Below are 15027 nucleotides of genomic sequence, written 5' to 3' on the forward strand. Positions count from 1 at the left end.
TGCTGAAGTGATCATAACCAGGAACGCTACCTTCATTGATAAATGTAGTAGAGAACAGGTAGCAAGTGGTTTGAAAGGGGCTCTGGTAAGGCCTCTGAGGTCTAGTTTTAGGTCCCATGCTGGTGTAGGGTTGCAGACTTCAGGTACATGTTCTGAATACCTGCGAGGAAGCATTTTGTAATCAGATGGTTTTCAGCCTTCGTGCATCTATCTTGTTGTGAAAAGTAGCTATGGTTGTGAGGTGCACCTTAAGTGAACTAATAGATAGCCCCATGTGTTTCTAATGCAACATGTACTCCTAAATCGAATGTATTGGCGCTGTAAGTGCCGGTATGTGTCTGTCGTGACACCACGAGAAGAACCTCTTTCATTTATGGAGGTAAATGGTATACATGGTAAGTTTCCTGCTGTTTAGCAGCACCTTTTTAGCCTCTTCCAAATAGGTTAATTCGTCGTGATGGAGCCATGGAGGAGCCATGCCTTCAGGTGGAGTTTTCGTAGATTCGGGTGAAGAACGTGACCCTCGTCCTGAGAGAAAAGATCCTGACAGAGAGGAAGGGTGTACGGGGTGCAAAGCGCCATGCTGTTCAGGTATCTCGTGTATCACTCTGGATAATAACGGTATCGGTGGGAATGCATAAAGGATGGGCGTGTTCCATCGGATGACAAAGGCATATCCTAGGAATTACGGTCCTAGTCCTGCTCGTGAGCAAAACCTTGGACATTTGCGGTTTTGTGATGTTGCGAACAGATCAATATGTGGTGACCCCCACCTGCGGAATATGCGTTGTGCGATGTTGTTGTTCAGTTCCCATTTATGTTCTTGGGAAAACTGTCTGCTCAACTTGTCTGCCATCATGCCTGGGAGGTACGACACAGTAATGGTAATATTGTGGATAATGCCCCAGTTCTATAATGTTATGGCTTCTGTGCACAGGGAACGAGATCGAGCGCCTCCCTGTCTGTTTATGTAGAACATACAGGCTACGTTGTCTGTCATTACTCTTACTGATTTGTTTATCATCGGTAGGAAATGTTGGCACATGTTTTGAACTGCTCGTAATTCGAGTAGATTGATGTGTAATAACGACTCTGCAGGAGACCATTTCCCTTGGATTGTGTGTTGGTTCAAGTGTGCACCCAATCCAATCAGTGAGGCATCTGTAGTGATCAGGATAGATGCTGGGTCTTGGTGAAATGGGACTCCGCACACACACTGCGTGGGTTTAGCCACCATTGTAGTGATTGTATGACTTTTGGTGGTGGTGACAGGAGTCTGTTTAGACTGTGCTTGCATGGTACATAGACTGTGCTCAGCCATCCCTGGAGACAGCGCATGTGTAGTCATGCGTGCTTGACCACAAAGATAGAGGCTGCCATGTGTCCTAATAGTTATAGGCAAGTGCGTGCAGAGCCCCTTAGACTGATTGTGACTACCAATAGGAGAGTGGTCATTGTGGAGAATCTGGTCATTAGTAACGAAGCTTTGGCTTCTATCGAGTCTAGGTAAGCTCCGATGAATTCTAGTTGTTGAACTGGAAGTAGAGTAGATTTCTTCTGATTTATTTGTAACCTTCAGGTATGGAAAAGTGTCTGCTTGAGTGCAACCCTTCAAGAGACAATCATCCAAGTATGGGAACATCATAATTCCTTGTCTGTGTAGGTGTGCTGCTACTATGGCCAGGGTTTTGGTAAAGACTCTCTGAACTGTCAAGAGTCCGAATGGTAACACTCTGTATTGGAAGTGGTCTCTCCCTACTGCGAACCGTAGGAATTGTCTGTGTGCAGGGTGTATAGTGATATGAAAATATGCATCTTGTAGGTTGAGGGATGAAAACCAGTCCCCTTCTTCCAGCACTGGAATTATTGACGTCAGCGTGACCATCCTGAATTTGTGGGTACGTACAAATCTGTTGAGTTTTCGGAGATCTAAAATGGGTCTCCATCCTCCATGTTTCTTTTGAGTAAAGAAGTAGTGGGAATAGAACCCCTTCCCCCTGTGTTGTACTAGAACATGTCCCACAGTACCTAGCTGTACAAGACAGTTTACTTCTTGTCGTAGAAGATGCTTGTGAGAAGGGTCCCTAAAGAGGGACGGGGAAGACAGATGGGTAGGCGGGATGGAGATGAAGGGGATGATATACCTAGAATGTCCTATCTCCACTACCCAGTGATCTGTGGTGATGGATGCCCACGCTTGGTAAAATGGCCATAGTCGGTGGCCAAACATCTGGGTAGGTTGTGTAATATACACTAGTTGTCGGGGGAGGTTGATCAGACCTTCGACCAAATCTTCAAAATTGCCTCTTGGCTGGTGGTGCCTGTGACACAGTCGACTGGGGCTGAGGTGGTCAGAACCTGGAGGGGGACAGTAGCACAACACCCAATGCATGACCACAGAAGTTGCCATCAAGAAGGACGTTCTATCTGCTGCATCAACTGAGGCTTGAAGGGATGATCTGGCTAGCAATTTACCCTCAATGAGTGCTTGGAATTGCAGCCTATCTTTTTGTGGGAATTAGTGAATTCCTCAAACTTAGTATAATTAATAAAATCATATTCTGACAGTAAGGTTTGGTAATTTGCTATGCGAAACTGTACACTCAAAGTAAATATTTTTCTTCCAAAAAGGTCTAAGTATTTAGCTTCCTTATCAGAGGGGGTAGACACTGTCTACTTCTTTCAGTAACAGCTTGTACTACTAATGAATTCAGAGCAGGGCATATAAATAAAAATTCTGCCCTTTAGATGGCACAAAGTACTTCTCCATTCTTTTTGGAGTGGGGGCACAAGTGGCTGGAGTGTGCCAGATGGTCTTGGCTGATTTTAAGATGGCTTCATTAATGGTACCAGTTTCTGGAAAAATGTCCAGTAATTTATGAGGAATGGAATGCATCTGCAATCCTCCTCAGTAAATCTTCAAGTTGCCTGTTACCACTAGGCAGTGATGGTGAGGCTAGTACAATTATCACATCTGGAGATGAAGATGACAATCTCATCAGGGCTGGTGGTTCTCCCTGATCTAGTTCCTCCTCTTCCTCCACTAGTTCTTGAGGAGGTTCGAGATCTTCTCTGCGAACGAAGGGTTGTTTGGCTTCCCAATGGGATCATCTGGATTCAAGATATTGCATGTATGGATCCGATGGTCTCCAGTAATGCCAATTTGAGGGGTATGGAAACCTGAACTTTACTCAAAAGAAAGACTTTCCAGAAGCAGTGGCAGTTTCGAATTCTATGGATGGTGCTGTCAGTGCAAGAGGCCTTATTATGCCCCAACTGGTAGACTGTACTGGTGAGTGGCTCTCCCTATCTTGCATGCTCTGGACCAATGGTGTGGAGACCTTCCTGGTCAGAACAGGTTCCAACAGAATTGGGGATTCCAAGTCCATATAGATGGACATGTCCTTGGGGTCCTCGTATGTATCCCCTGATGCAAGTGAACAGACTGGCTTGTCTTTCTGTGCGGTGCCATCTCATTGCTGTCTTCAGTACCAACAACTCCTTTTCATGGTGCATTGGTACCATCAAAGTAAGAGAAATCTACTTTTGTTATTCCCTCATCTGTATTGGGGACAGTCCAGCTCCTGCACTTAGCATTGGTTATGGGGCGCTTCTGCCCTTCAGAGCCAGGAGAATGGTACCGTGCTCCTTGTGAGCTTCTGAAACTCCCTACAGGGGTGTAGAGTCTGTCCTAACTTGGAGGTTATTGAAGAATAGGGATGGAAATATTGTTTAAAAGAGTACCAATTTAAACTATTAAAATTATATCAGTTAACCGTTTAATTGTTAACAATTCACAATCTACCCCTGGCTTGGGGGGCGGCACCCTGCTGTCTCTCCTTGGAAGTGGAGTACTGTGGGCTGGGGGATCGTTTGCGTGCGCATGGCTGAGCGCTGTGCACCTTGCTCTGATCCCAGTTACTAGGTGCTGCCTAGTGCGGCTAGTTTGGCAGATCACTGCCAGGAGAGCAGCAGTGTCAGGGCAGATCCAAATGTTCCGGCAGATCCAGTGGTTCCTGGGCAGACCCACCACTGCAGCCAGCTGCAAGAGAAGCAGAGCCAGGCGGGGGGAGGGGGTTGCAGGGCTGCCCCCAGCAGTGCCCTCTCTGCCGGGCATGGGCTGATCCAGCGGTGCCCCGAGCTGCGAGAATGCTGCAAGCTTCAGTGCCCTCCTCCCCCCAGGTATTGCTGTGGCGTTTTTAATGTGCACATTAGGTATTACAATGTCACAAAATTATTTTATCAATCTTACTCCTGGGGGAATTCTGCACCACTGCGCAATGCAGAATATTGCAGAAATTAATGTTGTGCGCGCAGAATTTCCTTTCATCCACAGAAATGGGCTGCAGTGCTGTAGAGGCACTTGAGGTGGTCATCGCTGACCAGGAAGGCCTGAGGGCAGGACACGCAGTTTTAGAATCTGCAGATCTTGGTAATAACTAGGCACTCCATGGAGAGGTGTGGAGGGGGAAGGGTTCAGGTAGGTAGAGACCCACCAAACCCTATTAAGAACTATGTGAACTATAAAAAATATAAACTACATTTTAAACTATTTACTGTTAATTACAGTTAGATGCAGAACCTAGCTAATGAAGAGGTTCCACCTCAGACCACAGGCAGCAGAAAAGAACTGGAGAGCTGGTCAGTCTTGCACTGCCCCTTTTGCCCTCAGTTTGGAACATAAAGAGAAAGGGGTAGGTGTGGACCTAAGGATATGGTTAGCAAGAATCTTCTGATCTCAATTATATGGAGCACATACCACCACCACCCATCCCATGGAATACACATAAGGACCATAACTCAAAAAGGAAAGTAAATTTTCCCCTTACCAAAAAACCCCCAAAACAACAGTGGGATGTCCCAGTTCACCAACAAACAATCTGGAAATGAGGGTATATAGGAAGATAAAATTATCTTCAAATATTTTATATAAGACAGACTATAGAAGACGAAAGAAATCCCGAGAGGAACCTAGCAAAGACAGATGAATAGGCAGCACCTTTACTGTTGACTAATGAAAGTGAGTGCACATCAGAAGGAACTATTTCTACATATTGGTGGCTTTTAAAATTACCTCTAACCTCTCTGGAACAAGACCGTTGTGTTATTCTGGATACAGATCTGTTGCATCTTACACGCATTTAACATGCGTGATTTCAGCTTTACGCGGTCGGCAAAAACAAAAAAAGGGAACAACAACAATTTTAATATTGTACCTGTAATGCGGGCAATTTCGCCCGCCATTCAACTCAATGTAATTTTGACTATACGCGGTTTTCGCTTTACGCGCTAACTGCGGAACGGAACCCCAACGTAAGATGAGACTCGCCTGTACCCGGATGAAAATATCTGCTTTTTTAACTGCCCCTGTGCATTGAGCACTCTCATATTTACTAATGCAATTAGATAAGTCAATGTTGGCACAATATTCCAGGTAAGGGTGTAAATTCACTGTATTTCAGAGATACAGAAGAAATAAATGAGATCCAAAAAGAGGTGATAAAGATTAGAGGCATGGATAGAGATTGAAAAGACTGGGTCTGTTTAATTTATAGAGGAAACAAATTAAAAAGCGATGGCAGAGATACACAAAATAATGAATGTTAAATACGCAATCAAACAGACCTATTTAAACAGACCTCTCATAACAGACCTCTCATAACAGAACAAGGGGACGTGATAAAAGGTTTCAAGTTTTAAAAAAACAGATAACATTTTTCCACAAAAAACATGATTAATCTATGGAACTTGTTTGCCCAAGGTATCTTTGAAACTTAGTCTTTTCTCCAAGACTAAACTCAAAAGGATGAGCTGGACCATTGTTTCTCCATGTCCAGAGTCCTCTCCTATTAAGTCTTGCAAGGGTCAATCCTGTACTCTATCTTATTCAATACTTGTCTGAAGTTGCTGGTTAGACATATGGGCTGAGGTGTAGAGCTGGTATTGTTTGTGTATTGCTGACCTCTCCCTTGCCTCAGATGTCAACATTACTATTTGGCAGCTGTCCAATTACCTGGATGAGGAGCAGCTGGCTGAAACTAAACCCGAACAAGAGAGAAAAGAGAAGATGTTTGGAGAAGGCAAGGTCTTGAGACATCTTCCTTGGTCAAATGCATCTGCCTGAAGATTGCAGAGTCAGTGAATAGCATTGGGGTACTCTTGGCTATCCATGATTGTGAAAGACACCCATGTTCTCTCGCAGCTGGCCAGAACACTGTGCCCTATCCTATCAAACTGATCTGGTCACAATAATCATGTTTTCATGACTTCCAAATTAGATTATTGCAAATCCTACCTATAAATAAAGGCAAACAGCCTAAGAGCTTCAACTGGTAAGAGAAAGAGCCCATCTGCTCAGCAACTGACACTATGATCACAGCACCTCTGGGTTCCACTCATTACACTAGCTCCAATGAATACAAAATCCAATTCAAAACGTCGCATTCTTAATATCAGCAGCTCCTCACAGGCCTGACCCTAGTTCCTCAAGAAACTGCATCTCTCCCCATGACCATGACCTCTAGCAAATTGTCTATGAACAGGAGGAGAACTGAAAGCACGAGAGAAAACTTTGTCATGAGATGGACTTAGACCATGGAATTATTTCCTACAAGCAGAATTAACACTACCCTCTGAGCTTTCAGAACCAAATACAACACACACTGCTTTAATCTTAGCTATCCCCAGCCCACCCTCATACGTTAAAAAAAAAAAAAAAAAAAACCTGCCATGTTTCAAGCTACTCTTTACAGTTGCAGAAAATAGAGGTTTTTTTCCCCCTCAAACAAAACTTGGGGGGGGGGGAGGGTGAGATGAGACACTATGGTGAGATGAGTCAAATACATATACAGTAAGATCTTAAAAATGAATTAGATATGTAAAAAGGATGAGAACAGACATGGCTGCATTAGATGACAAGCAATTAAAGATGAAAAATTCCTCTTGCTTCAGCATACAAATCAATTCTAAACTGAGTTTGGCAGAAACTTCTCATAGGGCACATTATTCCAGAGTTGTTCACTATGAAGTTTCTTGCACTTCTCTGAAGCATCTGGGAACGGACTGATCACTTTCAGACTGCATACTGGGCTAGACAGACCACTGGTCTGATATAGCACAGCAATTATGTTCCAGCATCAAGTATTGTTTTTATGAAAAATTTATTCAGTACCGTAAAGGCAAGCTCCTCAGTGGACTCCCGGTACCTTTTGAAAACTAAAGTATTTCAGTTTCAGGATTGCTAATTCACAATCAATTAAGTGAAACAAAATAAAAACCACAGACATTTAGGCTCCCCACCCCCCAAAAAAATAATCTAATTGCAACCATTGATTTAATAAGGTATATTTATCATCATTATTCCTCAAATATACCATTTGCAAACATTAACTGAAGTACAGTAGACTGACCAGATGTTCGCAAAAGCACATGGACAGTAACAATGTGGGTTTTTGAAGCACTGTGAGGCCCAAAGTAAGTATTTTCTTGAGAAACTTCTTCATATTTAATACATATGTCAAGATAATGTTATGGTTTTTTAAATGCAGAGTGTCAGGAAATACAAAGCTACCTGATAGAACCAGTAATAAATTTGATTGTGCAAGAAACAAAATCTCAACTACAAAATAACATTACTGTATTTCACTGCAAAAAAAAATCCCACAAAAATGCTAAGAATATTTTAAAAGATTGAAACCAACACCTATTTTTAAAAGATCATTGTCAAACAGCACCTTTGGAATTGGCCACCCAGGGCCTAGACTAAAAACTGCCCAATGTGCTAAGCACCCTGAGATGGACTCAAAAGCATGCTTGGAAGGGGTAGGGGAAGAAAAGGAAGAACAAAAAGCAAAGGGCAGGCAGAGAAGGATACCATGGGAATCATGTGGAGAGGATCAGAAGGCTGCACACTCTAAAGAGCTAAGTAATGTATGCATAGTGGTTCTTTTTAAAAAGCTAATGTCATAACATGTTAAACATATAGTCGGTTAAGTAAAAAGTGCTCTCAAGTTTAAATTCTGATCATGAATGACAGCAACTCTGCTTAGAGAACCATTGGAAAGGACTCTAAATTGCTTCAAAATGAAGCCATGTAAACTTGACAAATTTGAATGCCACGTTTACAATATGAAGTATTGCAGCAAACTAATTTTCAACAGTAAGTAGTTATAATCCAGGCTGATGCTGCCCCTTTACAGCAGCAAAAGATCAGTTCTTTGTAGGAACAAACCTAGCATGGCCTAATGGTATTTGTGACAGAGCCAAAAATCAATTAAATCAATGGGAAGACTTCCATTGGGTTTGGATCTGACCCTTTAATAGCACATCCTGTAAAAAGTTCTAATCCTCATGATTTAAATACTGACTGCTGGAGTCACAATTTGTATAATCTCAATGTGTAATTTTCCTCAAATTACCACAAAGTCAATACCACTCACAATTTAGCACACACTAAACTCTTGACCAAAGTAGTTTGTCATACTTCATCTCTCTCTAAAAACAAGATATTGATTTCATGAAGCACAAGAAGCTGCTCAGACCTGCATACAAAAGCTGTTTTGGAAGCAAAGAGGAAGTCTAATATAAATACTGGTATTGCCAGATTAACCAAAACATTTGTCACTATGGAAATACAATATCTATTCACAAAGAAGGAAAATAAGACACAGTGTGTGCTACATATTTACAGCACAGTTGAGCTAGATAGACACCCAATGCATCACTTAATTAAAAGGGTCAGGTTACACAGACATTTAGACTGTTTACAAATATAATTCTTAAAAACTAGTTACTATGCAACTAGTAAGATTCATGCTTGAGGCAACTCCAGAGCAAAAATCCAGCAAAAATGTGCTGGGCAATCTAAGCTGAAGTTGATTCAATATTATGAAACTTGATATAAATTTGTACTTTGAGAGAGATATACCAGGATAGGTTTTTAAAAAATAAGCATTGCGTTATATTACCAAGTGTTCAGACAAGCTCCAAGTTGGATTCTCCTCATTTTCCCTTTCTTCAAAGTCTTACTTTGAAGTCTTAACAGGGAATTCTTGAAAAGCAAGTGAATTTACTGTTGAAAATACAGTAACAAGGGGACAAACCAAGAGAAAGTGATCGTTCAGGGCACCATGTGATTAAGAGAGGGGGTAACTGTGATGACTAAAGTTAGAAAGGAATGGATTGGGGGTGGGGGAGAATACTAGGTAAGAAATAAAGACATCCACACTCCAACATGACAAAGAACGTGTTTAAAAGCAAACTAATTTTTAGTCTACAGTTCATGTTTTATCACACAATCTTCATAATAAAAATCCTACTTCAAACTGAAAATCATTTTCTCTGAAACAACACATAACTAAAAAGCCCAAGGTCACTTCTTCACACTACCACCATCATTAGCATTATTTAAATTGGCACACATCCTGGCTTACAGAAAGGAAACAAAAAAGTCTTAGTAATTGCAAATGAAGCAAGAACGCTTTACATCATATGTTTACCCACATTTTGGGTTGTCATGGGTTCTGCTAGGGAGCAGCAGAGAATCTGACATTACTTTAAGTAATCTTTTCTCAAAGTGATCTGCAAAACCTCCTGTCACTACTGTGGGTGCAGTATTAATAGTGACTTCTATGAGCATATTCATCTTTTAGAAAGCTTAAAAAGAGATTGTCTGAAAGGAACGGAACTGCATAAAATTAGCTATAGAATTAATTCATCACAAGTGCTATTTGTCTGGTGTGCATTTCCTCCCACACCACACTTTTTCTGTTGTTACGGGTAAGAGAGAAGACTGTTTTTAGCAAGAAGGTTTTAATCTCAGAATTTCTTTTCAAGGGATGGGTCCAATTGCCAGCAACTTCTCTCTCCATTCCCGTCTCTGTCCATCACATCCCCAGAATCTGTTCCATACCTGTTATATTTGTATGAAGAAGGTCTCAGATAACTGAGGCATAAGACAAAAATGTGGCAAACATACAGCGTATGTTCTAGTTACAAATTCTTATTGCTGGGGGGGTGGGGGGGGAGACGGACAACAAGCATCCAGTATCACAGACCAAGAACTGAGACTCACAACGTTAAGATAGATTAAGTTCATTATACAGCTGGGTACTATCATGAAAGCATGTGTCAGTCTGCACATGAAGTCACATCTCTACATTTGAAATGTCCAGAGTGTGAAACCAAGTTTCCTTATTATGCTGTTCCACCTGCTCAGTGCTTCTTTAGAGCCTGTTATTCTCAGTTCATGATAACTGAGACTCAGTATGTCCTTTTTATTCAAAAGAAAAAGTGAACTGAGGGAATCAATAGAACTTTACTTTAGAGTCCCATATGTCTTCAATCTTTTGTCAGGGAAAACCTATTCTGAGGGCAATTGAAAGAACTAAAACAAACTGCCTTTCTGATGAGAAAGCAGCACAGTGTCAGGTGGACACTACTTGACCAATTTGAGAAGCCAGAACAGTTTTTGACATTAGCAGATGATGAGCTTTGATCTGGTGCATGGCAAGTTCCAGGCCACTTAACAAAAACGTCAAACTTAAGAATTGTATAAGTTTGCCTAGAAATGTAATAAGCATATTATTGTCTGCAAAAGTACTATTAGTCTGACGGCTACACTCCTCTCTTCCTCGCAGAAAGATTAGGATCCATGTAAATCAACACTGCAAGTCAGCACCTTTAAAAGGAACTTTAGACAAAATAAGAAAGCAAACCTGTAGGAAAATTAAGGTTGAGGTTTCCTTTTTGGATATGCTTTTGGCTTCACAATATAGAATGGGCTCGTGACAAAAATCTAAACAGTAAGTATTCAGACCTGTAATAGCTATAAAACCATTTAACATCTCTACAAAGAAATCTTATTAAAAAGCATATTGCTCCCCATTTTACAATGGAATTTCTATTACAATGGTCTTAATTGCAACAGGTAGTAGACTCATGTTACGCCACTTGAGGTAGCCTACCTCCAGTGAGAGCAACCATACTTCAAAACACTGTCACACTATCACTGAAGCTACAGAGGTCTGATTACCAGCACAGAACAATTTGATTAGCAGATAAGTTGTAACTCATCCTGCTGCATCCCCACTGCATTACTAGTTTCAGCAGCAGCATCACTGGAGCTTTAACTCACCACCCCCAAATCTGAGGGTGTCTCTCCACCAGATGGGTATAATGGTATGCAACTAAAAGTTCCCCAGTATTCATTAATATAGCTCCATTTCAAAAAGTCCTACTTTAATGCACAGTAAATAATTTTTTCTGCACACCAGCAACGATCACACGGGCCAGTTAATGCTCGACAAGCTAGTGTGCACTAGAATTTAAACCCCTCTGGTGTGGACTAATGCACTGCATAGATAAGCCCAAAGATGCCACCTAACTCAAACTAGAGATTTTTATGTGTGGATGGGAGTGGAGGTTAGGGACAAAACTTAATTATATCTTGAGCTAACAATACAGCCATAAATGTGTCCATGATTTCAAGTAAAAGACCTGTTGCATGCTAGTGTAATTTTATAAAAAGAACAAAAACTGCCACTAGCATTCCAATCAAGGGAATACAAAAAAGATTAGGAGTTTCTATAAAGTCTGCAATGCAGTTCTACCTCCTATATCAGCTCAAGTAGTTTTAAAATGGCAGAAAACATCTGAACATAAAAATTTGCTTTCAAAGTCAACAGTACTGATATTTGAACAGTACTTGCAATATGGAAAGCTTCACATTAGTAAAATCATTCTCATTCTTGAACTTCTCCAATCTGTGTGTTGAAGGAGGCAGCACAAAAACAAATAAGAACTCTTTTGGTATTTCTTCCTGAGCTAGTCTTATTCCAGCTTGTGCTGTATTTGGTCAAGGTGGGATTGCTGCCTGACCCAGTAGCTGAACAATCTTTTGAAACACATAAATCTAATGTATTCCTCCTTCAAAAAAACAGGGATTAAAATAAACACAACATGTTTGTGTGCACAAGGGATGCTTTTTGCCTGAAAAATAAGATTGCTATTCATCTGCAGAATTATTGTTAGACACATTAACAAGTGTTATAAAAAACCCATACTCTTAAGTCATTAAGAAAAATAAGCATTCAATTTCAGAGCGAAAGCACCTTTTATGAACTGACACAGATGAAATTTAGCATGCTTTATCATCAGTTTTTAATAACAATATGGTGGCAAATGGCAAAGAGCCTTTTAATTTCACTACATTTGTTTTGCAACAGTGAGCAAAAATTCCCTCTTTATGAATATGCTAGTGTTGAATCCAGGATCCAACAATTTAAGTTTTTCCACTACTTTAAAAAAAAAATCTTCAGAATTAAGCTAAGAAATTAAATCTACAAACTCAAGTATATGATCTCTTTATATTATGAGGAAAAAGGATCTCAGAGACTTTTGTGGTGTTGAAAAGGGGACAGTATGAACCAAAATTTCTGCAGACTATTGCAGAACAAAAAAGCCAAAAAGGCATTATTAGTTTTAACTTGATCAGTTAATGAAAATCGCAAGTATAGAGTCACGGCAGTCATGGAAAAAAATGTCTTAAAGTACAGCTTTGATCAGTAAATGACTATGTAAAAAGACATCTTGTTGAGATTTGCTTGTCCTAATTATACAATACAAAGTTTATTGCAGTACTTTCCCCACCCGTCCCCCCCATTAACAGGGCAAAGGTATGAAGCCCCATTAACCTTAAATTAACAATTTTTTTATGCCAGGATGGATCATCATATAGTCTGATCTTCCTGTATAACACAGGCTAAAGAACTTCACCCAGTAACTCCAGCATCACAAGCCCTTATCTCATGGTTGAACTAAAGTGTGCTTTCTGGAAAGACACCCGATTTTGATTTTAAGATGGACAATCCAGCACATTCCTTGTTAAACTATTCCAATGGTTAATTACGGTTGCTTAAAATTTGTCCATTATCTCTAGCCCAAATTTACATAGGGTCAACCGCCAGTTGCTGGATCTTATTATACCTTTCTTTGCTACATTAAAGAGACCTATATAGAAACCTTCTCCTTATATAGATATTGATGTCTGTTATATTTTGCTGATATTCTGATTAATTAGATTTGTTAAAATGCCAAAGTTAACTTGAAGTCTAGACAATTTTTAAGAGTTTTAAAAAAGTAGTTAACAGCAACTATACTTGTTCCTGAGTCACAATCATCTCTATTTTGCCCCCCTCCAAACGAAGTGTTTCTTTTCCCTATTGCTGTGTGAAAGACCCAGGCAAACAAAAGGATTACTGACTATACAGGAACAAATGTGTCATTGACTACACAGAGTGCTGTCAAATGAAGCCAACTAAAAAAAAAAAAAGAGAGAAAGTAACTTCTCTCTCTAATCTCTTTCAGTGACAGTCATCATATATGATCAACACCCTGATGTGGTAAAACTTTCAGACAGAAGTGTTATTTTTAATATGAGTGTCTCCAAATTCAAAATGCAAAATGTATGTGTACACTGAGGAAGCTTAATATAAAAAGAGCTGAGCCACAAACATGGAACACAATTCAAGAGTCACTTTCCAGAACAAAACTTTTCATAACTTATTTTCTTTTTGAGGAGTGGTGAAAATCCCACGCTGAGAGAAAAGCATAATTGGAAAAAAAAAAAAAAAAAAAACCTGCCTTCGCCACCCTGCTCTAACCATTTGTTTCCCTTAAATAGTCTTTTTTCCCTTGTGTCACATTTGACCTAGTTCAGGTAACACCACCACCACCACCACACACACACACGCACGCAAAGGTAAATTAAGGAGAAGTGTTTTGCATTGGCTCTTGTTTGGGGGGACACAGGAACGGCGAGCGGCTCCCGTGCAGACAGCGCCCAACACGACTTGCCCTTGACCACACTGACCAGAGCCAATCGCGGCGCCAGCGGGAGCGCCCCCATACCGGGCTGCGTGGAGCATTTTCCCACCTGCGCCCAGGCCAGTGACACCGATCAGGGGAGAGTCGGCAGAGCCCCAGCACCGCCGCGCGGGCGAGCGCTGCACCGAGCGTCCGGCGCGGGCAGAGCGGAGTCGGGGGGTGCACCAGCACCGGAGCCCACCGGGACCGTCTCACCCCTTCCCCGGGGGTGTTGGGGGAGAGAAGCTGCCTGACAGACCGGGCTGGGGGCTCCGCGGACCGGGCTGCCCCCGTAACTGGGAAGGGGTTTGGTCGGCCCGTCGCTTACCTGCCGAGCTCCCTGCCGGGGCTGAGGCTGTAGCGCTCCTGGAAGGGCTCGGTGCGGATCGCGGTGCGGATCTCGCTCAGGAAGCCGCCCCGCCGGCGGCCCCGGCCACAGGGTGGTTGCGACGGTGGCGCCCGGCTCCCGCGGGAGCGGCCCGGCGGGGGCTTCTCCTCGGGGCTCATGGCGGGGAGCGGGGGCACGAGCGCAGCCCTTGTCCGTGCGGGTAACCGTCGAGGCGCGAGCCAGCAGCACCCGAGCCGGAGAGCCGAGCGGGCAGCTGTGCAGGCAGCCAGCCGTGCCACACGCGCCACTCCGAAAGGAGGGGGCGGGGCGGGGCGAAACCCCGCCCCTCACTGCCTCACCTTTGCCAGAGGGGGCGTGGCTGCCGCGACGCCAAAAAAAGCGGCAGGGCTGAAGTGGCGGTTGGCGGCGCCACCTGCCGGGCCCCGCACGCGCCGCCTCGGCTCATGGTGGGTTGTGTGTGCGCGCGTGCGAGTGCCCAGCCTGGAGGACAGCCACCTGCCTGAGCCCAGGCTGGCAGCTCGCCCTGGGCTCCTGCCCGCACCTGCTGGGCTCATCCCGTTCACGCAGGGGACCACAACGAAAGCAAACGAGAGTGCTGCGTTTCTCCCAAGCAGCCTCCTCCCGTTCCTGCACAAGCTGCCTCGCCTCCCTGACACAGCAGCACCTGAACTAAGGAGATGCAGTGGCAGCCTGGCTAACTGCACCTGTTAAAAGTCCTGGCGTCCTCTCCCGCCCCTCATAGCCACATCCCCAAATCCTCAACTGACTAAAACATCACAAAGCTGAAAACTATAATAAAATTCAGGTTCGTATTG

The 15027-nt window shown here is 42.7% G+C and overlaps 1 protein-coding gene across 1 annotated transcript in view; it reads right to left on the reverse strand.

The window, feature by feature from the left end:
* STK17A (serine/threonine kinase 17a) overlaps window positions 1-14370 on the reverse strand; it is a 53670-nt gene extending 39300 nt beyond the window's left edge. The window contains exon 1 of the mRNA XM_065399741.1: window positions 14192-14370. Coding sequence (XP_065255813.1) covers window positions 14192-14370 — 179 coding nt within the window. The remainder of the gene's footprint in view (window positions 1-14191) is intronic.
* Between the last annotated feature and the right edge of the window lie 657 nt (window positions 14371-15027).

Source organism: Emys orbicularis, chromosome 2, assembly GCF_028017835.1.
Source record: "Emys orbicularis isolate rEmyOrb1 chromosome 2, rEmyOrb1.hap1, whole genome shotgun sequence".
Classification (NCBI taxonomy): Eukaryota; Metazoa; Chordata; order Testudines; family Emydidae; genus Emys; species Emys orbicularis.